Genomic DNA, 24,729 nt, shown 5'->3' with positions numbered 1-24,729 from the left:
AATCTTCCCATTAATTTACAAAAACAAGTTCAATTAAACGAAAAACAACCATGTGGAAATACTAACCACTGGACAATCCTCCAGACAAAGTCTTCAGTTACTCACCAAAGTAGGTATAATGCTTGTCAGTGTGATTGTGTCTAGTTCTAAGCTTAAGGGTCAAAACTATGGCAGACTATAAAGTAATCTATTCTATTAGAACTTAAATTTAAAACAGCCTATTAAGTTAATGGATTCTGTAGTAGGAAGTATTACATGTGATTATTGCAATTATCACACCTGAAATGTGACAGGATTATTATTCAGAGAACAGAAGCTGTTAGGAGGAAAGAGAAGAAAAAGACAATATTTCTAATCTAAATGACTAAACTTCTAGTAAATGTACCAAAAGTCAAAACTTTCCAACAGACACAGCCATTGCTTCAAAATGAACTATTTACTCTTGAGGCTCTTTTCGGAGTTACTTGTGCTACTCTTTCACCTTGTTTCTCTGCATAATTTGACAGTGACAATTTATTAAGAATTTCCATTGGAGATATATTCAAAATGAAGCTTACATATGCATATTCTATTATAAAAATTATACCACTGAGTGTCATCTAAAGATATAAAGATAGTAAGTGTAAATTATAACTATTCTAATACAAGTTTTCTGAACCGAGTTGCAAAAATCATAATCAGAAACGTTTTAAGTTTTGCTCTGAAATTTAAAAACTACGGAAAAGTGCAAATTTTTTAGACTTCAGACACTGGCAGTGTGAATCAACTGAAACTGAATTAATTTAAACACTCTTTTGCAAAGTAAAAAAAAGGAACCAGAAAGACATGTGAGAAAATAAGTCATCATTCCTCTTTCAGAATCTACTTCAACATACAACACTATTTCTTACCACGGTAAGGACATTTTAAGGAGGGAATCTGGTATACCTACAGGGAGGCTAATTGTTTTAACAGTATCTTAATCTTAAAAATAAAATAAGAATTGGTGTGCCAACTTATTTAACTGGTAAAAAGAAAGTAAACTATCACTAAAGAAGATATGTGTTAATTCATTAATACACTCTCCTTTCCTTGTAAATTCACAAGAAGTACAGCTAACAATTTTAATGGGAAAAAGTTTTTACTTATGAATTGTAACATATAAAACTTAACTCTAAAAACCACTAATTCAATCTGCTGCCACCAAATATTCTGAATGGTCATTGTAACAAAACAAGTAATACTTTATTATAATTCCAAACTAAGAGGCATTTCTGTACTTAATATAGGTTGTAGATGTAAAAACAAAACAAAAACACACACCAGAAACTTCAACACTAGTAACTGAATTCTCAGTTAAGACATTCATTACTGTTATATACTACATGAAACTACAATAAATGCTAGCAAACCTATCTGGTCAAGGCACTAATACATTAAGAACCACATTTCTTCAACATTTTCTAAAGAAAATCCCACCAATTTTCTTTATAAATACTTTGAAAGCCAGTCCCAGAAAATCATACACTTCTGCAATAACAAACACTTGAATATGGTCAAAATAATTATTTTATATCCTTTGAAATTATGAACTCTTTCAAAACCTATCTATACATAAAACTGGAAAATTCCATAAATTTTATTAATAAGACAAGAGACAATCTTCAAATACTTAAATCTATGCTATCACTCCAACAATACAGCCTAATCTTTTGTAAGTAATCTTACTTTAAAAGACATAAAATACGAAAGAGCTAACATTTTCTTTTAGAAAGGTAATACTGAAAATAAAGATTATCTATTTAAAAATCACTACAAAAAGTTCAACTTCATTACCACACAAGTATTTTTGATAGGATTATGACACAGAGAAAACTATAAATTTACTTATAAAAAAGGGACAGTGATTTTTATACCAAACCTACGAAAAGACAACTTAGTCTTTCTGAACCCAAACTAGGAGCTGTATTCTGTTAACTAGACTGTCCTTCATCTTCATCTTCACCTGATGACTACTGACTGGTTTATTCTTTGTCATGGAGACCAACTCAGAAGGGGGTTAGCAGCTGGGGGCTATTCCACTGAGAATATATCTGAACATAAGAAAAAAATTTTGATAAAAAAACTTTAATTGGTAAAGTTCCTATTTTTAGAGGTCTTTAACATCAAGCAATGACTTGTAAGAGAGACTTGGTATCTTTTATTGCATATGCATTCCTCCATTCTGTAATTACTCAAAAATAAAAAGTAGTCAGAATGCTTGGGGAAGCTATTACTTTAATTTTGTCTAAAAAAAATAACTTTAGCCTTTCAGAATGTTAATTCCCTGGATCAATAAGCATTTATAACTTTTAAAAAGAATCGGCAAAAATTAATGATCTCTTGCATTACTATTTAGTACTGAGAAGTACTAGGAGATGGAAGTTGAATTTGTAATAATATCTGGAAATTTTAGACAAACATGAACATATTTCATCAGAGTCTGTACCTTCCAAAGGCAATTCTCTACTTCCTCTTTGGCTAATTAAGAGTCTACTGTTCAAAAACTACAGATTTATGGTACTATTCAGTCCTAAATGAAGTTTCATAAAGACACACAGTGTATCTCTAACATGTGTTTCATCTGTCTCAAAAGTAAATCCTGGTGTACTATTTTCAAAATGTGCTAATATACATATAAAATACTGGGAAACACAGCCCAAATACCAAGAAGTATTACTCGGAAACAAGAGGATACATGAAAATAGATGAAGGAAATGTGTGTATGTATAAATACATATACATTTACACACACAAAACATGAGTTAGCATATTCCTGTATCATATCTAGTCAAGATGAACAACTGAACAAATACAAACATACATACATGTTAAACAAAATAAAGGTAATACCAATTCATTCAAATGTAGATAGCACTGAAAAGTACAAATAAATGAAATCATATTCTTATCCCAGTAATTAATATCCCACTATATTAAGAAGTAATATAAAGATGTGGGAGAATAGTTAAAATAAAGCTGAAAAGAAGATTTTAAAACCACAAAGAAAAATTATGGGATTCAGAATGGGCTGTTTTAAGAGAAAGTTTAAAGGCTATGAACTATCATGTAAAACACATGAAGGATCATAATGATTTTTAAAATAGCAAGCAATTAGCTGATTTTTTTTCTAAAAAAGAGTAAATTAAGGCAAAGATTAGGATGAATTACAAGATCTCTGAAATAAATTCTATCTCAGTTTTTAAATTTTAAGTGAAGGAACACAACCTATCAAAGAACACTATCCAGTGAGATATATAGTTTATCTACAGAAAAATTAAACCCAGGAGAAATAAAATATCCTATAGGACAAATCTTATGCTTAATGTTAAGGAACTGTCCCAATATTTTTTCTATTAGAATTTTATCAGGTTGCATAGAGAAAAGTGGTTATCAGAATAGCCCTGAGTTTTTTCTAACTATATAATGATTTCCCTATTTATCCATTCTAGAATTGGAAAGAATGGGGGCATAGGAGGATGGCTTGAGAAGGGTGATGAATATGTATATGTTGTATTATGAATTTGTATATTATGTATATTATGGAAAAAGCTCCCCAGGTGATCGATATACCTACTGTATGGCATTTGCTGGAGAATTTTATTTTAACTAAGTGACACAATTATAGCTTAGAAATATTTTTGTCACACAAATTTGCAGAAAATTTTACTTGTATAACAAATAGCAGAATCAATTAAAGTGCCTATAGCAAGTTAGTATTTCTGTATATTTAAGGCAGCCAAGAAAAAAATACTAAAGTTTCATGAAAAGTTGTATTTAGGTATGAACTGTTCAGTATTATCTACAAAACAGATAAAATTGGTTTAGAATTCAATTATAGAAAAGCATCCTAATTCCTACCCATTCTACTCAGGTATTTTCATAGTAATCAGAAGTACTACAACAAAAGATTATAAAAACATTTAAAATACAATTCTATATAATTTTTATTTACACTTTAGAAATTTAAACAACTTGCTGGGAACATCCTTTGTGAGGCAATGTAGTCTTTTTTTTTTCAATTATTAGAAACTATTTAAACTTCAAGACAGGCTCACTAATTTTTTTTCAAGGGCAAGCAACAAATGTGGTTAGCTGAAAAATAGCCAACTTAATCCTGATTTGTAACACAAACTTGATTAGGTGTGCCTGGCGAGCCTCCCCACCTCTGTGTCCCCTGTGGAGGAGGAGATCTTTGTGTGCTTTTGTGTGGTGGTTCCACTGAATTCATTACAACAGAGATGGACATTTGATATTCGTAACGATCCAACATCTGAGCAATCTTCTTTCGAGACACACCATGTTTATTCCTCCTACCAAAAAAGAAAAGGATTTTAATTCATTTTTTAGAATGTATAGCTTCAAAGGTTAAACTGTTTTAGAGTAACTGTACAGATTCTAAATTATATTTTGCAAATAAATGCTAGAAGATACACCTCATTTACCCAAATTTTATACAAAAAAATATATACATATATGTGTGTGTGTAGGCTCTCAAAATTTTTAACAGACTTTTTTAAAGATTTAAAGATACCATAAATCAGCAAAATGTTAACTGATTATACCTCTTCACATAGGATTAACTACTGGTTAACTGGACCACTGAGTTAATCTCTCCTTTTCAAATAATACAATCAAACATTATGAGATACTGTTTTGAGAATTATAGAAGAACTGAGTGGACTTCTGGGACATACAAAAATCAATATAAAATATTTATCACTTTTTAGAAGTTACTTTAGGAAACTTCCTTTGCACTTTAAAAATTTATTTTCAATACCAAATTAGAGGTACAACAACTTGGACATATCTCACGAACATGATGTTGAGTGAAAGAAACTAGACCCAGTGAATATGTGCTGTATAATTTTTTTTCTATAAAGTTTGAAAGAAACAAAAACTACGGTATTAAGGCAAAAGATGTTTTAGGAAAAAAAATGTTTTAAGGAAAAGCAAGGAAGTAATCACTAGGGAATTGTTACTGGGAAAAGGAATTTGAAGAACTTCTGTTGGTTAATTCTCTCATAACATGGGTAATGGTTAAATGAATACCTGCCTTACAAGAAATTTGTTACACTGTATATTTACATTTAATGTACTTTTCTGTGTTTATGATTAAAAAATGGTTTAAAAATCATTCTTGATCCTCAAATAACTTTTTACAATTTATTTTACCCTTGTAGTTTTCTGTAACTTGACTTGCACATGGCAAAAGACATAGGAACATAATTTACATTCAATGTTATAGTTCTACATTTAGTAATGCTAATTAATTTTTCACAGAAAAGGACACAGAAGAAATATTTACTCTTCAAATCTATTGATGGTTACATCTGAAAAGACAAGGCAAGACAGAAAATAGAAAAACAAAAAGAGATCTGAGGTTGAAAAATTGGCAAAGTATGACTAAATCCACAAGATATAAAAACTGATGATCTAATTACTTACAAAAAATCTGTCAGTCATGCTAGATATCAGTTAAGCTGACTTTATTTTGCAGTCAATTTATATTAATTCTAATTAATTTCAAGTCTCTCAGATGTAAATGTAAATATAAATGAAAAAGTTCCATAACTGTATTTTGTCAATATGGTTGGTCCAGCATAACCCAAGTAGCTTTAGTTTTTAAACTTCTGTCTCTTCTGACACGTGCAATACACACAGAAGTTGGCAAACACCACCAAGCATTAATGAATCTATCAGTTTATTCACATATTAACACATGGCACGCTAATCAGAGAGGGAAAGAAGGATAACCAAAGGAATGAAAGGCAAGGGGGAAAGAATCAAACTAGTCACCACCACACTTGGAATAACAGCCTGAAGCTGTAAGAGAGCAAACTGATGTGGGAGGAAAACACTGCTTTTAAAAAAAGGGAGGTGATGGTTATACAACTCTGTGAATACAGTAAAACTAATGAATTATATATTTTTAATCGTTAGATTATAAATTATGTGAATTATATGTCAAAGTTGTTATCAAGAAGTGAGGGTTAGAAAGTGAAAGTAAAGAAAGCAAAGAGTCATCGGCAGGAAACCAAGGGATGGGGGGGGGAAGGGATAAAGGTAAACAAACAGAAGAGCTGCAAATAATACCAGTCCACAATGCTTCCCCACAGGTTTTGAAGTCTAAACTGCTCTCTGAAAACTCAGTTTTCTGTTGACTCATATGGCAGCAAAATCTATTCGGACCTGTACTCAGTAGCACAAATTTCTCAGAATATTAGATTATGTAAAATCTTATCTACTTAAGACTAACTAGTCATGATTTACTACAGAAATATTAAGATGTTTGATCATGACACACTGTCCCAAAGTCTGCTGGGGTGTTACAATTAGATATATGCATTACATTACCTCTCTAAAAAAAAAAAAGTGAATTCCAAAAACACATGGATTCCAAGAGCCTTGATTATAGGATTATGGATCTGCAGTAAAGATGAAAAAGAGGGAGCAAGACAAAAAGCGCCATATAAAAAGGTATGGGACTGAAAATGGAAAGGAGATGAACGTGGAAGGACAACAGAGAGATGTGGCCTATCTAAAAACCAGAGGAAAGCTCTAAATTTTCCCTCAAAGTTTTCTGGATCTCCATTAATATTCAATAAACCGTGAACAATGTAGGAATTCATGTAAGAAAAAGTAACAAACACACTCGACAAGGAAAACTTGATAAACCCTAACATGGCAAGGTGCCTCAGGAACCTCCAATTTCAGACCCTGTTTCTGTGAACAGGGAAGGGGTGTAGTGGTCCCATTCACAAGAAGCAAAGACACGATGGGCAAAAGCTAACAAAGAAATTAACCAGGTAAAGAAGAAAGAAAAAAGGTAAGGATTCAAAAAAAATTTGAGTGCCTTACTTTTCTAATTCTTCAGGATCAAATTTCCACCAAGTTTCAGGTTCATGAAACTCTACTCTGTATCCTTTTCCTATGGCCTACACAAAGGAAAGGAAGAAAAAACCCACAGAATACTTCTTAAAGTAAAAAGATGACAGACAGATAATAAATTTCATTTAGACAATACTTCTAAATTTGCTCAACCAAGAAAAATTTCACTTTTAAAATAACAGAGTTCATGAAAATGTTAAGACTACTTAGCTGGAAAAATTCCAATTATTATCCTCAAGTCCAAACAAAACTAACAAGACGAGCATATTCCTTAAAAAGCACCACTCCCAATTTTTTGAAAACTTAAACGATTATGCCTCTTTAGAAAACAAGGACAAATATTTAAATAATAAAGATCAAAGGAACCAAAATTTCAGAATATGAAAAAACTGACATGAATAAAATGTAAAAACTCTCTCATATCTCATATTTACCATTTCCACATACGGTTTCATTTCCCAAGCTTGTGTATTAGTGTTGTCTATTATTACTGGAGATCTCCCCTGATTGATAGCTTGTTTTGCTGAAATAAAAAATAAATTTAAAAGACAAAAACAAAAACCAGACAACTGTTAGGTTAAAATACAGAAAATAAAATTTACACATTCATTATTAAGAATTTTTCTCCATCTCGGTACTTAAAAACAAAACTGTGCAATCTCTTAAGTCAGTGACATGGGGCAAAAAAGGGCTCTGCGAGATTAAAAGGGAATTAAGAAACATAACCACATGCAATGTGTATTCTCCAAACCAGATGCTGGTTTTGATAAACTAGGTGTAAAGGACATTTTGGGGAAAACATTTTGTTGAATTTACAGTAAGGAAGGCTTCAGTCAAAAGCTAACTTTCATTTACAGGAAATACAGGAACAAGTTACATTTGAGCATGGTCTAGATATGGAAAGAGAACATTTACTGACCTGGAAAGATGTAGATGGTTAAGTGAAAATGACAAGTTATGAGACAGTATGTAAGTACGACCTTATTTGGGTCAAAATATAAAGATCTGGGATGAGTTACTAAGTGGCTATGAAAAATGAAAAGTGGTCATCTGAAGGTGGTGGGAATATCTGCATTCTATACTTATCTGTATTTTCCCATGTTATACAATTACAAATAATGCTTTTGAAATAAGGACTTCGGTTAAAAAAAAAGTGCTATGGATTTACCATTATTTGTCAGCAAAACTTTATATACCAAGTAGCTAAATACCACAGTTCAACAGATTTTGTGGATATTTCTTAGGACTGTGATTTCCAAATTGGGAGTTAAGACAAAATGAAACTTTTCTAAACTGTACCTCCCTATCCTGTGCCATCCCTTCCCCCATGAGGTGGAAACCACACCACAGTGAGCCACTGTTGCTGGCAGGAGTGTGTACGTACACTCCTAAGAGTAAAGAGACAGGAAATCTAATTAAGAACCCACAATAAAAAAAAGGTGGAGGCAAAATGCAATGATATGGAAATTTTGTTGGGATATAGAATTCAAACCACTAAGCTCTACATAATGAAAACAGTTATTCACAAGTCTAAGGGCAGACAGAATTCTAAATGTTAGTTTAATAATGACTATGGTGAAATACATGTTTGGAAGATGATGTGTCTAAACACCAAAAGAAATTTAGAATTTGGTCAAAAATTGGGCATCAAGCTGCTATCATCTCCCACTGCTCCCTTCTCAATCATAAACAGTAATCAAATCTTTCATTTAAAAAAAGCTTACTAAAGTAATTCTCCTAATGGCTGATAGGCTTATACCTCCAGGAGTTATGTTCTAGAAGAGGAACTTATGACCAAATAAATATCTGATCTGCAGGGATGGGGAGATTATCCTCTTTCCATGAACAACCATCATCCAATACCACATTCCAGTACACTCCATGGAAACAGAGCTTCTAAGTAAACAGTGTTTGAATACCCAAATTAATAAAAGTCATTTTCTTAAATAAATTAACCATACTCTAAAAAAAAAGAGAATAATGGCACCTTGGAGATGTTTTCAATTTATAAGTGGTCTAAGATGAATTCAGATTCTTGTAGTAATTAATCTGAGGCAGATCTTTATTTCTATAATGGTGCCTGACATTTAAAAGTATTCAATAATTGTTGAAAAGAGAAAGTTTGCCCTAATAAAATAAGTGATTTTATAATTTTCAAAATGTCTAATGTCTACCAGCTATCACTACCTCGGAAAAGGTAAAAATTACCATGAAAAAGTCCATATTGTACTAATAATAAAACCAACAGTTTACCTAGACTCCAGATTCTGTTCAGCAAGTCTAACTCACATGGCATAAACATTTTAATGAAATATTCTAGACGAGTACTGTAAAGAGAGTGTCCCACACAAACTAACTTCACAGTCCACCAAAGATATATTGGCTCTGTCCAGTGTCTTTACTCATTCCACTTATCACCTAATCCTGTTCCCCTTAACTTGAGGCCAATAACTCAAAACAATTTGGAATTACAATACCATCACTGGGCAGTAATGCTGTGTGGCATTTTTAAATAATCAAGAGAATTAATTTTTTTTGAGATTTTTATGCCACTCACTGTTATGTTTGGAGAAATCCTAGAATGTCATAGAACCAATATTAGGAAATAGCCTTACAATCAAACTTAATTGATATTAAAATTTTTTTACTCAAAAATATCCTCACTGAAATTTCTTACTCTGAAAATTGACAATTGAAAATATTATTGTGTTTTTTCCTGTACATACTGTACTTTAGGGTAACCCTACTGGCTAGTTCTAAGTGAGTGGAAGTTTTTCATTTTAGAATAATTCTAGTTACTAAACCCGGAAGGAATGACAGACCTAGAAAATCACCATTTTGCAACCCTTAATGAACTGATTCAGGAAACAATTCACTCAACAGATAGAAGGTTGATGGGGGACTTGACAATGGAGGGAGTAGGCTGTCCCTTCGGAGCTAAGGTCAATCTCTGTAACACTAAAAATGGGACCACTACACATATGCTTACCAAAAAAAAAGTCTAGAGCTAACTTCCATTTAAGAAAATAGAAAGAAGAACAAGTTAAATAGTGACCACAAGGAAGCAAACAGACAACTACAGGATATGGGACATTCTATAGGGCAAACCACCAACTTTCTGCAACAAGTTTATGGTATGAGGGCAACGAGAGGGAAAATTGCTATAGTGATGTAATTAAAAGAAACATAAAACCAAATGTACTGTGAGGACTTTAGATCCTGATTCAAACAAAACAACTGTAAAGAAATATTTAAGACAATAAGGGAAATGTTATTACAGACCGGGTAGTACATGTCAAGGAATTTTTTTTTTATATGTGATGAAGCATTGAAATTAAATATGATAAAGAAGGTTAATTTGAAAGGCATGAAGTATGATGTCTAGAATTCACTTAAAAATACTTCAGTAAATTAAAAAGGTGGGGAGTGAAAACAAAAAGGATAAAACCAGTAAGCAAAAGCTTGATAGCTGATGATAATTCTGAGCAGTGGTTGCATGGGGTTCACTATAATCTCTCCACTCTAGGTCTAAAATTTTTCATCATTAAAACAATCTGCATTATTCATCTTTTTAAACTGCAGCATAAGCATTTACTCACATAGTTCTAGAACAACCGTTTCCAATCCTGACTGTAACATTAGAATATCCGGCTAACTCTAAAAAAAAACACTAATACTAGTATTAGTACTTTACTAACATTACTGCCCAAATTGAATAATGATGGTATTGTAATTCCAAATCCTTTTATTTCCCACAGGCTTTTTCATGAGTGCAGTTTTTTAAAATCTGTATGATGTTTTTCCCCTCTTTATTTTGTTCTGCTGTGAATTGCTTTGCTTCAGTGAACTGTCCTGGTATGCTCGTCTCATAGACATTTTAGCCATTGTGAATTTTCTTCATCTCTATAAATAGTTCATCTGTGCTTCTCTCTAATGACTTTTTATTTTTGCCCCCCCCATAAGCAAGTAAGGTAGAAAAATTAATTGTTTACCATGGAAAAAATAAATAAATAAATACTAATACTTGGATAAACTAAACCAGAATTTCTGGGGGGGTGAAGCCTCAGGCATACATTTTTTTAAAAAAAGTATCCAAGTGATTCAAATGTGCTGGCAAGGTTAAGAACTACTACTGCAAAATGAAAAGAAACTGACCCACGTGCCTCTAAAAATATATTAAGTAGATTTTGTAGAGTAGTATCAGTGAGAAAAATTTGTAGTATTCATAGGCATTATAAGCCTTAGAAAACATTACCATTACTCTGAGAGAAATAACTTTTGAGAACACATAAGGTATAACAGAGTTCTCTGAATTTAATATAAGCCTATCAAAATACTCCACACGTCTATTTTACCAGCTTATATTGAGGCACTATTTACAGTTTGCAAAATACTCTAAATTCCCTCATTTTCACAACAACCTTGATCAGGTAAGGCAAGTATAATTATCACCACTTCTAACAGATGAAAAAATTAGGTCTCAAAGCTGTTTAAATGGCTTGCCAAAGTCGTTCAGCTGGTAAATGTCATGTCAAGAATAAAAACTCAGGTCTTCTGACTCCTAGTCAAATATTCTATCCCAGGAGACTTGGCCAACAACAAACCTCTGCTCTGATTCCAGTCATGGGCATCACCAAGTTGATCAACATTATACCTGTACCCATCTTGATGGTGAAAATAGTCATCAGTGCTGAACACAATGCCATCACGACTCTGACCAAGCAGAATTCTGTTAATAAAAGAAATCATAAAGGTGCTATTTGTAAAATCTGTAACCATCAAAATAAGCCACACAGGGAAGGTTTCATTAAATGAATTTCTGGTACTTACTTGTAAATATCCTGTGAACAGAACAGTATAGGAGCTGAACCTTAAAAAACTTTCAGATTTCAAATATCACTTCACAGTTAAATGTACATTATCATAGCCGGTAACAAAAACTTTTAAAGCAGCATCTGTACTGCAACTTTTGAAAACACTCTTCAACAGATCCCAAAATCATGTCAACTGTCATCCAGGTTTTAATTTTAGTGAATTTGTATTTGGTGTCTAAAATTGCCTAAATTTAGTGCAACAGGTAACCAAAAAGGCAACTCAACTTAAGCCAGCAATTCATCTGGGGAGAACTCTATTTGACTCAAGATAGCTTTGACGAAGTCATTTCCATGAAGCACAAAACATATGACCTAGAAGTGGGAGTCAGAAATAGCCTGAGGCTTAAGGTTGTGAAATAACCTGTAATCCTCTAAAGTACAATCAAACTTTAAAATTTTTAAGAGATTAAATTACTAAATGAAGTAAATTATTAAACTCTAAGAACACAATCTCAGAACAAGCCAATGATTACCAAGCTTTGTTCTCACAATGTCATACTACCCTAAATTTCTAAGTACAGTAAGATTAATAAGCATTTAGTGTCACAGAATTCCCTAACTAATGACCCATGAAAGACTGGGAGGTGTGGTGAGAAAAAAGAAAAAACACAGTAAGAGGATGATTTGGGGCCACAGAATGGATGTTGTGTTAGCAGGCATGAAGACAGCATCCATTTCATTGTACATCTTCACTGGAGCTCTTAGGTGACCCAGTGCACTGTCATCGAACAGTAGTAAAAGGAATCTTTTTTTCTGAGCCATATGTCTCAACAGTGGGCTTAAGTGTACAGTAACCCATGTTGTAAACAGATGTGCTGCCATCCAGGCTCCGTTGTTCCATTTATACAACACAGGCAGAGTAGATAATTCATAAGGGCCCAGGATTTTTCAAATGGTCAATGAACATTGGCTTCATTAGGCCCTTTAAAGAGAGTTAGCCTGTCTTTTGAAGCCAGGTATTGACTTCTCCTCTCTAGCTATGAAAGTCTTGGATGGCATATTCTTCCAACAGAAGGCTGTTCTGCCAACATTGAATATCTGTTGTTTAGTGCAGTCATTTTTGTGAATTCTTAGCTACACTTTGTGGATAACTTGATGCAGCTTCTCCACCAGCACTTGCTGCCTACCTTGTACTTCTTTGTTATGAGAACAACATCTTTCCTTAAACCTCATGAGCCAACAATCTCTGCTAGCTTCTAACTTTTCTTCTGCAGTATCCTCACCGCTCTCAGCCTTTGCAGAACTGAAGAGTTAGGGCCTTTCACTATTACAGTTGGACTGAAGGGAATGTTGTGGCTACTTTGATCTTCTATCCTGACTGCTAAAACTTGCTCCATATCAGCAACAAGGCTTATTTCAGTTTCTTGTAATTCATGTACTGGAGTAGCACTCTTAATTTCCTTCAAGAACTTTTCCTTTACACTCACAACTTGGCTGTTTGGTGCAAGAGGTTTAGCTTTGGCCTATCTGGGCTTCAACATTCCTTGTTAACTAAGTTTAATATTTTCTAGCTTTTGATTTGGAGTGAGAGATGTGTGGTTATTCCTCTTACCTGGACACTTCAGAGGCCACTATTAACTAGCCTAATTTCAATATTGGTAAGTCTCGGTGAATATCATGGCCCCAGGAGAGGGGAGGGGAAGCGGCCGGTTGGGTGGAACAGTCAGAATACACTCAAGGTTTAACAATTAAGTTCACCATCTCATACAGGTATGGTTCATGGCATCCCAAAACAATTACATTAGTAACATCAAAGATCACTGATCACAGATTGTAACAGGTAAAAATGAGAAAGTTTGAAATATTGCAAGAATTACCAAAACATGACAGAGATACAAAGTGAGTAAATGCTTTTGGAAAAATGGCATGGAGACTTGGCTTGACACAGGGTTGCACAAACCATCAATCTGTTAAAAACACATTATCTGTGAAGTGCAACAAAATGATGCACAATAAAGCAAAGTATGTCTCTGTATTTTACAAATAAAAATAAAATCACATATATCAAAACAGAAATCTTACATATTTAAAATATGCATTTCTACTTACAGAATTATAGTTCAAATTACAATAAACAAACCAAGTGAAAATAGAAGATTTAAGTTGTTTATTTTCTGTTTGGAGGGGTGGGGTTAGATTTATTTTTTAAGCTGCCATAATTTTTCCAAAATATACTATCTAACATTATTTGGCACCTTATTTGCTCATACAGATAATGCAGAATATAAAAATGCCCCAATATTAGCTTTCCAAACCAAAGCTCAGTCAAGATTTTGATCCTAATAAACTACATGATATGTAATTATATTCAACAGTACCAGAAAACTGACACCATCTTTCCTAGATACCCCATGTTACATTTTTCCCTATTACTTTATCAGCAGGTGAATTTTCGTATGTTAATACCATGCTACAGAGTACAGTAGGTTTTATATCCAATAAATGTTTTAAACACTTCCAAATAAGAAAAAGGGGGGAGAGGAGACAGTAAATCCATTCATATCATTAAACCAAGTCAGTCTCAAACATGAATAAACTTCTATGAAGAATATTTAAATATGTAAATCATAATTATAGCAAATAATTTTAGCTTGGAGAGACTTTTTCCTCCCAGACTGCTCATACATCTTTTTTAAATTCCCTGAATTATCTCAAACTGTGAATCTTTATTTCTGGGACTTACATTAAAATATCTACATTAATGTGGACATATCCCATGTTACACCAACCATTTGAACCAAAACTAATTATTTAAAAATATTAGTATTTTCTATTGTAACAACTTTGTATGGTGATAGCTGGTAGCTAGAATTATCATGTACATAAATGTTGAATCACTGTGTTGTACACCTGAAACTAATGTAATACTGTGTGTCAACTACCCTTCGATAAAAAATAATTATCTACAAATATATATATATATATATATATTAGTATTTTCAAAATTTTTATAGTCAGATTATATTAATAAGTTAAAAGTCAGGTACTAAAATGGATTCTCAGAGTGTCCAAATTTACAACTCTGAAAAATCAAGGATCTAATTTATAAAAAAATCAGATGTGGGGTCACTAGCCATTTGATCTGTATTTTTTCAAGGCAGCTATCTTTCTGAGAATCTATTACATGCCAAGCATTTTATATATATGTATGACCTCACTTAATTCTCACAACAACCTTGAAAATTTGATATTAAACAAAACCAGAAAATAATTTCAGAAATCAGGCTACCAGAGTTACGGAAATATTGACAGGAAAGCCCAAGCTAATGGCCTTCAATGATGCATGAATAATCCCCAACCCTTGAGTGTAGGCTGGAGTCAGTAACTAGCTTCTAAACTAACAATATGGCAGAGGTGATGGAATGCCACTTCCAAGATTAGATTACAGGAAAATAGTGGCTTCTGTCTTGGGCTCAGGGCTGGCTCATTTTCTCTCATCATGCTGTGAATGGAGAGAAGCCCAGGCAGCAGACAACTGAGAGAGCTCCCCAGTCTACAGCCACAAGGAACTGAGGCCCTCAGTCAAATAGCTTAAAGAAACTGAGTCTTGTCAATAATCTCATGAGAACTCTTCCAAGCAGATCCTCCCCAAGCCAAGCCAACATCTTGATCACAGGCACCCAGATAGCTGCACCTTGATTTCTGTCCTTTCGAAACTGTCAGACAATAATTATTTGTTGCTCTACCAACTCAGTTTTAGTATAATCTGTCACACAGCCTTCTATAATTAATGTTCTCTGTGTTTATAACTTTCCACCGAAGAAAGGAACAAATGAATCCTTTTCTTTAAACCCTGCTTTCAGAACCCTAGTCTCCAAAACAGCCTACAATGACAGAGTTAACTTTCACAGTTTGTTTCTTACATTTCTAAGAACTGTACATTATTTTAATTCATCCATTTGTGTTCAAAATAGAAGTGATTTTTCCAAAAAAAGCTGCATGAAACCTTTACTTCATGACCTTTACTTCCTTATTGACTGAGTGACCTTGCACACCCTTAGCCCAAGACCACTTTACTAGGGCACTTCACTCTCTACACACTCCGTGAATAAAGAACAGGGACCTATATAAGAAAAGGTTAATCATCCCTCAGGAGTTTAAACTGAGATCTCCTCCAAAAGCAGGAAGAAGGGAAAAAAAATTTTCTCACTTCTTTTCAAACTGTATTTTCCTATGGCCGCTCTAACAAATCACAACAAACTTGGTGGCTTAAAAGACACAGAACAGTTCTGAAGTTCAGAAAGCAGAAATCAGTTTCGCTGCTCTGACACCTCACTGTGGGCAGGCTGGCGTTCCTCCCGGAGGCTCTAACCGGGAATGTTTCCTTGCCTTTTTCCTTTCCTAAAGGCCACCTGCTTACCTTCGCTGTCCCTTTCTCCATCTTCCAAGCCAGCAGTGTAGCATCTTCTTTCCACACTGACAAGTGCTTCAACTATCTTTTATTTCTGATCAACTCCAGACATTTTGATAATAGAATAAATTAGTGGCTTATTTCTGAAAACACACTCTCTCTCATCAGTGAAATCAGCACAGTATAAGAAATGTGGATTAGCTAAGATATTTTAGATTCACCCCTCCTCCTTGCATGAACAGGGTAGAACAATCTAGCAAAATCTACAGTTCACACCCCTGGGAATGACACCCAAGGCTTGATCCCTAAGTGGTCCTGTGTCCAGCTATTGAGTCAGAGGATTCTGTCTGGCTGATTCAGAGTACAACAATAACAAAATTCTACTCCAGAATACTCCTGAATTCTGCCTCAAATGAACCTTTTATCAAAGTGCTGTCAGTTTGTCTAAAAGGACGAAGACGTGGCACTTTATCATACCTGCAAAGTTTTGTACAAGCTTACTCATAAATATTTAAAGTCTGTACTTGTGTTAGCATTTAATCTAAGGCTCATTTCATTAAAATTTGTTAGTCCAGTTAAGGGTAAACAACCAAGTCTCCCTCACTTATAACAAAATTGGCTTAGATCAGTTACCAATAAATAAAAAGATAATGCTGTCTTGTGTAGTAGCTTATGCTAAATGCAAAGAGGGGTAAGGGCAGACATTACATGAGTTCTGAAGGACTACTGAGGACTGAGATGATAAGCCAAAACCTCAAAAGTAGAGGCAGTTAAGAGAACCTTTGAACAAGTAAAGTCCTGAGAACAATGAAAGGATATATTTTAGGGGTGGAAGGATATAAAAACGTAGAGGTGTGGAAGGACAAAATTAAGGAAAAGGAGGACTTGAATACTACCTTAAAAGAATTTGAACTTTACCTAACTCCCTGTACTCATTACCCATAACAATACTGAACAGTGCTTTTAATTTAGTGCCCCAAATCAGCTCAACTCTGATCTACCAAATCTTTACAACTTTCTTTTCAAAGCTCATTTAGAAAGCTAACTTTTATATGAAGCCATTCCTCACCAGGGAATATGTAGTTTTATATCCAATACCAAGCCACCAATTTTAATTCATTCAAAAAGTGTCGACCCAAAGAGAGATTACTGCTTCTTTAAACAAGTTCCTGGACATCACCAGTCAGGTATAAGGCCACCAGAGCAACAGATTTTAAAGTGAAGGAGCAGGGAAGAAACACAGTATCATTTATACCCCAAGTCTGATCCATTACCAATTTTTGTACCTTCCTGTAACTTCTCCCACGTCCCTTACTTAACCTGAACTTACTCTCTTCAGCCTCTGCTCATTTTGTAAAATGGAAATAATACAACCCATCTTATAAGATTTTCACATACGAAGTACTTTATAAACAGTAAATCATGACCCAAATGGTAGTTGCTACTCTTTCACTCTTATATCATACACTTAATTCCCCAAATAAATACACATATATATAATCACCTGTCATCTCCCACTAAAATTACGTCTCCTTGAAATTTTACTGAATTACCACTACTTTATTCACCTTCAGTTTCAGCATACTCCAATATGTTGTCCCAAACCTAATCTTTCCTGTTTATTCTATACCCACTCTTAGTCAGGTGGCCCTGGCTAGAAGACCCCTTCATCCAATTTCCAAATTTCAGCTATTTCTTTTCTCTGGTATTATATCCTAAATCTATAAGACTGCCCATATTCGTGCGACTGCACTCTTAATTTCTATTCTTTCTAAAGAGTTGAAATTTCATCTTCTCTATAAAATCTTCATTACAGTAAGAGGAATCAAAATGCAAAGAACTAAATTTAAATTCATTACAAAGATCACAGCTTACAATCTAGCTTGAAATGTCAAAATCATACATTTAATATTCCTCTAATTTCTTACTTCTGAAGAAACTTTAGTTTAGCTTGTCTTTCAAGTAAATATAAAACATTTACAAAATGGTTCCATGCACTTTTTTGTCTTTATCCCTTAAAGATATAACATTCCTTTTCCCTATATAAACTGCAAAGAATTTGTGTTATTTTCTTTTCACTATTTTTCACAACTATGCAAATGTATTCAAGTGTATCAATACTTTTTTTGTTGTTTTTTTACTTTGGTATCATGAATATACAATTACATGAGCAACATTATGGTTACTAGACTCCCTTCATTATCAAGTCCCCACCACATGCCCTGGGGTGGTGATTCTATAGCATCTTACTATGGTGATGGTCAGTGTGCTTTTTTAAAAAACATTTTTTCATATGATTAAACATTACCTGCTCTAACTCCATTAACTCAGATGCTGGTCACTTTAAACTCCTTAAACACCAAAAAAGGGTTCCTTCTGCCAATCAATGGTATGAACACAGCACAGGGCTTAAAACACACTCAAAATTCCTTTTCCTGTGTTATCTCATTTACTCCTCACAATAATTCTAGAAAAACAAGTATTAACAGACAGCAAAAATGTCCAAGCTCATAAACTGAAATAACTGAGTCAAAGCCCAAATCTTCTAACCTTGAGTCCAACTCTTCTTGAATTGCTTAGAAGGGAAGGCCAGCACAGTTCTCAAATAGCATTTACTTTCACTGGCAGTCTAATTATACATGGTTTATCTATTTTTAACGACCCCCCCCACCAGCAGAATCTTAATATGAACATGTAAGTCAATTCTTCATGTCAGATGTCATTCGCAAGTGTAATAAAAGATTTTCTACTAGAAATATGAACGCGTTTGTTCTTGACTACAACTATTATTTATGATTTGTAAGTAATGAGTACCAAGTATTTACTTGGTATCCTTTACTTACCGAGACAACGTTGTTTTCCCAGAACCAGGCAAGCCTCTTAAAAGAATAAGTAACTTCTGCAATTTATTGAAATTTTCTTCTTGAAATTGCTGGTTCATAGATCTGTCTGTTACATTATGCTTGTACATAGAAGGATCTTCCCAGCATCCTTCTCTGGTTTCACAGAAACCATTACTGGCATATCCACCTTGCACTCCGTAGCCATTTCTTAAGGAATGATCGCTACTGGTATTCTCACCACAGACAATATATTCATTGTGCTGATCAAAAGTCAGACAATTCCAGTTAACATGACAACTATCTGCAAAAAATCCATTTCGTATCAGAGAGCCATCTTGGGCATGGCAAATATTTAATGATGTAGTTGGTGGAACATTGAATCTTTGAGTATTTAAAAGATAGTTAAAACTTGGAAGAGGAGGACCTTGGGGCACTATAAAAGAATGCACTGACTGCCATTCAGGCCTGAAGGAAGTAAATGAATCATCATAAAATGTAGGTAGTACTTGTCCATTACAAGAATATTTGCCTAGCTCATTCCCTTCATACTGCTGATAATGACAATGTGACTGAAGAACATTACTAAGATCTCTGTTTTCTTCTTCAGATCTTAACGGATCATTATTATGGCCTTGATAGTATGTAGTAAGTTGTTCCTCAAAGGGCTTGGGTTCCCTACAGCTGCCTTCCAAATCATCTTTTTCATTTTCAAGCTCTTCGATTTCTTTGTAAAACTGGGATAATTCATTGTCAAGCTCTAATTTTTTGGAGTTTAATTTCTGTTTCTTTTCTTGTCCTCCTTTGCCATCTATACCATTGGCAGTCTTTACCTGACTCCTACGTTCACATTTCTTTTTCTCAGGGGGTTTATAAATGGGTCCTATAAATGCTTTACTTGTGCTATATATCTCATCATCGGTGGATACCAATGGAGGACGTGCACCCTGTAAAACTTGTGAATCAATGGATTTAATAGCATCTGGTCTATTACCAGGCATCTCATTATGCATGGGTTTCAGCAAATCTGTAGTTTTGGTTTTGTCCTCCTGAGGATACCTCTGTCCTCTGACACCAAGGGTGGTCACAGGGACCCAGTCATTTCCAGTTTTCTCTTGGATTCTGTGGAAATTAGCACCTCGATGATGGGGAAAAACATAAGCTTCTTCAGTTGACTTCAATTTTTTACAGCATGGTTCATGTGCTAGTTCTTCACCACGATCCAAGGATCTGGCTTCAATTTCATCATAAGGCATCTGAAGAGCAAATAAATCATACAATTAATAGCTACTATTTTAAAACTCTAGACAAAAGTTTCCCCAGAAACCAGAAAATCAAAAAAGACATTTAAATTTGTGACATAAGCCCTTAATGGTAACATTTCCCCAAAATAAAAAAATTATAAAATGGTAATTTTATAACCACTACTATTTAAATATTGTTATAATAATTTAAGGGAGGGATCTCATTGGAGGTAAGTAAATATCCTTTTTATATACATATATAATATCACCTTTAATGCATTTCTGAATTTAGAGTACTTACAGAATTTAAGTAAGTTTGGAAAACTTAATCAGTACTATAACACAGTTGTGTACCAAGGAGAGTAAATCGGCCAAACTGACACATACCCAAACTGCTTGTGACAAACTGCATCACAAACGTCTTCATTTTTAAAACCACAATGTTTTTAGGAATAAACAGATCCAGGTCCCAAACCTCAGACAACCACATCTCCTTAGCAAACGTTCGATTCGCTAAAATGCCAGTCATTATGAGCCCTATTCCTGAAACTAGTGTAAAAGTGGTTTCCAAAGGGGTGTACTACATCCATTTAAAAGAAAAAAGAAAAAAAGGGTAACCTTAGTTGCACTGAGAATGACACAAACTGTCATTTTCTGCTCAGATGATAAATCTGGCAACTCCCAAAATCAACGGGCTCCTCTTTTCCAGACGGCTGGCCTATCTCAAAGATAAATGTGCTTCCCTTGAAATTTCCGAGGGACCCTCTCGGAGTACAATCCAAAAGCCTGCCTTACTCTCTGTTTCTTTATTCTGCCCTGTTCCGCGAACACGAGAGCAAAAGGAAAGGGCAGAGGAGATGAATTAGAGAAAATGTTACGGCTGGGCCCAGAGAGGCTGTGCAGAAGGCCGTCTCCTCGGCCGCAGCCCCCGTCTCCGACCACCGCTCGGCTTCTCGTTTCCCCATTCGAAATACCAGAAAAGTCCCACGGCGGAGCGAGGGGGCTCGTTAACCGCGTGGACTAGACTCGACCTGGGCCCCGTGGCCGCCTGACCTCCAAGGAGGGCAGCCGGGGCCCAAGTGCGTCACCCAGTTCTCTCCGCCCCACCAACGGCACGTTCGGTCCGTCCAGGAATCTAAGCGATCTCAGGGCCTGCAAAGGCTCACTCCGCGCGTCTACACTCACGGCGAAACGGGCCAGCCGGGCGCCGGCGAGGACCCGAGTCACTAATGCAAGAAGGAAGAGGCCGAAGCACGTCACCAGCGGACCCCACCCTCCCTTGGAACGGGGCTTTACTCACCTTCCACCACAGCTCTGCATTGAACTTTACCTCCCGACAAAACTTGCTCCCAGAGAGACACGAACCCCTGGGAAAGAGAAAGACGCGCAGATCCGCGGACCCAGAGCGGAGACCCGAGGAGCCGAGACACCAGCCCTCAGGACCCGGGTAACAAGCCCCGCCTCCGTACGCAAGATGGCGGCCGCCTCGCGGTTCCGCCGCAGCATTGTGGGTATTGAAGTCGTTCGTTCCGGGCCCGGAGACCGCGGTGTTCGGTGACTTGATCTCCCAGAATCCATTGCGTGATATACTCACTCGGACAACGAACGCGGACCGGAACTACTTAGATCTGCAGCGTTGAGTTTAATTACAACTGCCAACTTAGGCTGAAAATTGCAGCGAGCTCTTCTGGGGTTCACCCCTAAAGGAAAAGAGAATTTGAGAGTCTGGCATCCAAACAAATACGTAAACTGCTCTCAAGTGCATACTTTTAAGGCTTTCCAGGAGACAAGAAGCCAGGCTTTTCAAAGGGGACTCAACAGGGGGTGTCGCCAGGTAGGGGGTTGCCCACCTTTCGACGCAAAACCGCTAATTGTAGGCTAATGTTCTTCTACTGAAGGAGAGAATCACGCAGCAGAGGCTTGATAACAGATAAAAATACTGTGAGAAAACCGTTTCGTGTCATATCTGCGTTTTGTTTTGTTTTGGGAAATAAAGACGTTATGAGCTTTTACATTTAAAAAGTCAGTTTGTGAAAATCACTTAAAACAGCGCCTGGTAAAAATAAGTGCTATGTGTTTGTTAGATTAGAAATAAATACAAACCGAACAACTGGCAATCCTCAGCCTCAGTCTCTTCTCTCTTCCTGTCATTTCCCCACTCTTTCTAGACCCTCTCCCTCTCTTGAATTCTTTCCTGTCACGCAAGGGAAACTGCTAATCTCTTAATATCTAAATAAATATTTCTTTATAAATAAGTATAATAGTTAAAGTTGCAGTCTGGAATATTTGCATTTAACATTCTTATGACCAAAAAAAAAAAAAGGGCTCACCAAAGCAATCCATCCCCTTACAAAGAATCTCCCTCAAAAGAAATTCTCACATCGACATTTGTCTAATGTTTCCTCCTGATTAGATTCAATTTATGCACCGTCGGTTAAAACAAGCACATAAATGAAAGTGAGTCCTTCTCAGGATATTACGTCCGAAGACACAGAATGTCTATCTGTTCATTATAAGGTAATATTAATCTTTATCACCCTATCAAGATGATTAGATAAAGACTTAGTCTTTATCTAATGTCCTTTCTGTTCCAGGATCCCATCCAGGATACCGTATTACATGTAGTTGTTGTTTCTCCTCTGGCATTTCTTGCCTGTGAACAGTTTCTAAGATTCTACTTGTTTTTGATGACCTTAACAATTTTGAGGAATACTGATCAGGTATCTTGTAGGATGCCCTTCTATTGAAATGTATCTGATGTTTTTGTCCTGAGGGGTTATGGATGTTTGAGCAGAAAACCACAGAAGTGAAGTGTCATTTTCATCATCATAGCAAGGCTGCATACTACCCACTTGCTTTATGTTAAACTTGATCACCTGGCTAAGCAGTTGTCAGGTTTCTCCATTGTGAAGTTAGTCTTTTTTTCCCCACTTTTTTTTATACTGTACTCCTTGGAAGGAAGGCACTGTGTGCAGCACACATTTCTGGAGTGGGTTGCTATGCTCCCTTCTCCATTAGACTATTTACATAATTTATTTGGAATTCTTCTGCAGGGGAGATTTGCCTCTTCTCCCCCATCCTTATTGATTTTAATATTGAAATAATCATATTTGACTTCTTTTGACCCTCACAGTGAGCACTTCCTTACCTTGTGGCACAGTAAGATTTTCCAGGCTCATCTTGTACATTCATTACTCCTGCCCTGGAATCAACAATTTCTCTAAATGCCTTGGTTTCTTTTTTTTTGATGATTGGAAAATGGTAATTAGAAGCTAAGACCTTAGCACTAAGTGTGCTTCTTGACACTGTGGTATTATTGCTTTTAGGCCTTTTCAGTAGACAGAGGGGAGGGGAATAGATTTTTTTCATTTAAGAAATCATGAATATTGATACTTATAATCCAATTCCACAGTGTTCTTTGTTGCTTTCCTCATTTCCTATTTGTACCCGTCTTCTTCAGCACTTAGACCTTGTTTCCTAATAGCAACAACATTTACTTATTTGTCTAATCCTTCCTTGCACATAAAATAGTTTCAGAATTGCTACAGTCGTATAATTACAAAAGGAAACCTACCAAAAAGGTTTAAGCCTTGTTTGTAGTCCTTCCCTAGGTTGAAGGTTGAAAGTCAAAATACTATATGCAAAAATTACTTGGACTAGTTCTTACCCCATCCTATCCCACTTCAGAGGGTTTTATGTTAGTCATTTGAAATACACTTGAGTTCATTTGCTTCTATTTTTAGTTTTAGTTTATTTTTTCTTCCATTGATTGTTTTACTGGTGATTTCATTTTACTTTTGAAATAAAAAAATCTGCTTCCAAAAGTCTAAGCCATACAAAAGGTACAATTAGAGAAACATCACTCTTTCCCCTATACTTTGAACCCTTTTTCTTACTACCATTAAATGTATATGATTTTATTATTTCCGATATATCCTTCCTGTGTTTTTTTTGCAAAAATGAGTATAAATGTGTTTTCTTATTTTGTCTTTTTTTATTACTCCAAGTTGAACATGCCACACATACTGCTTTGTGTTTTGTGTTTCTCAGTTAACAATACCTTCTATTTACAGAGATCTTTATTCTTCTTTACATCAGCATAGTACTCCATCATGTGGATATACCATGGTTGATTCATTTAAAATCAGATGCTTGGGTGTTTAGGTAGCAGCCAGTATTTTCCAACTATAAATAATGCTACAATAAGTAACCTTGCGATTTTATATTTCAGGAGGTCTCTTTTTAGAGTAAATTCCCAAAAGTAGGATTACTAAATCAAAGGGCAAATCCATGTTTACTACCTATTGCCAAATTCTCTTCCATAGAGGTTATATCATTTTGCATTCCCACCAATATATGAAAGTACCAGTTTGCCTGGACTTTTGCCAACATCCTGAGTACAGCTCATTATTTCATTGGATTAAAAAAATTTTTTTTACTGAATTAAAAAATGTATTTATATATTTGGGATATTAGCAATTGATTTGAAATATTTCTTGTAATACTTTCTC

The 24,729-nt window shown here is 35.1% G+C and overlaps 1 protein-coding gene across 9 annotated transcripts in view; it reads right to left on the bottom strand.

Moving 5' to 3' along the window:
* N4BP2L2 (NEDD4 binding protein 2 like 2) overlaps window positions 1–21,703 on the bottom strand; it is a 100,648-nt gene extending 78,945 nt beyond the window's left edge. For 5 of the 9 annotated variants that reach the window (XM_057489711.1, XM_036905011.2, XM_036905009.2 and 2 more), the window contains exons 1-6: window positions 21,519–21,652; window positions 18,978–20,230; window positions 11,514–11,638; window positions 7,344–7,432; window positions 6,880–6,956; window positions 4,185–4,331 (exon numbers count right to left, since the gene is read on the bottom strand). In XM_057489711.1, coding sequence (XP_057345694.1) covers window positions 4,185–4,331; window positions 6,880–6,956; window positions 7,344–7,432; window positions 11,514–11,638; window positions 18,978–20,230 — 1,691 coding nt within the window. In that variant the 5' untranslated portion in view covers window positions 21,519–21,652. Of the gene's footprint in view, window positions 1–4,160; window positions 4,332–6,879; window positions 6,957–7,343; window positions 7,433–11,513; window positions 11,640–18,977; window positions 20,231–21,518 lie in introns of those variants that run through there. The other 4 variants (XM_057489723.1, XM_036905014.2, XM_057489735.1 and 1 more) reach the window with 4 other exon arrangements.
* Between the last annotated feature and the right edge of the window lie 3,026 nt (window positions 21,704–24,729).

This window comes from Manis pentadactyla, chromosome 2 (assembly GCF_030020395.1).
Source record: "Manis pentadactyla isolate mManPen7 chromosome 2, mManPen7.hap1, whole genome shotgun sequence".
NCBI lineage: Eukaryota > Metazoa > Chordata > Mammalia > Pholidota > Manidae > Manis > Manis pentadactyla.
The sequence above is the reverse complement of the archived record's forward strand: the minus strand, read 5'-3'. Positions and strand labels throughout refer to the sequence as shown.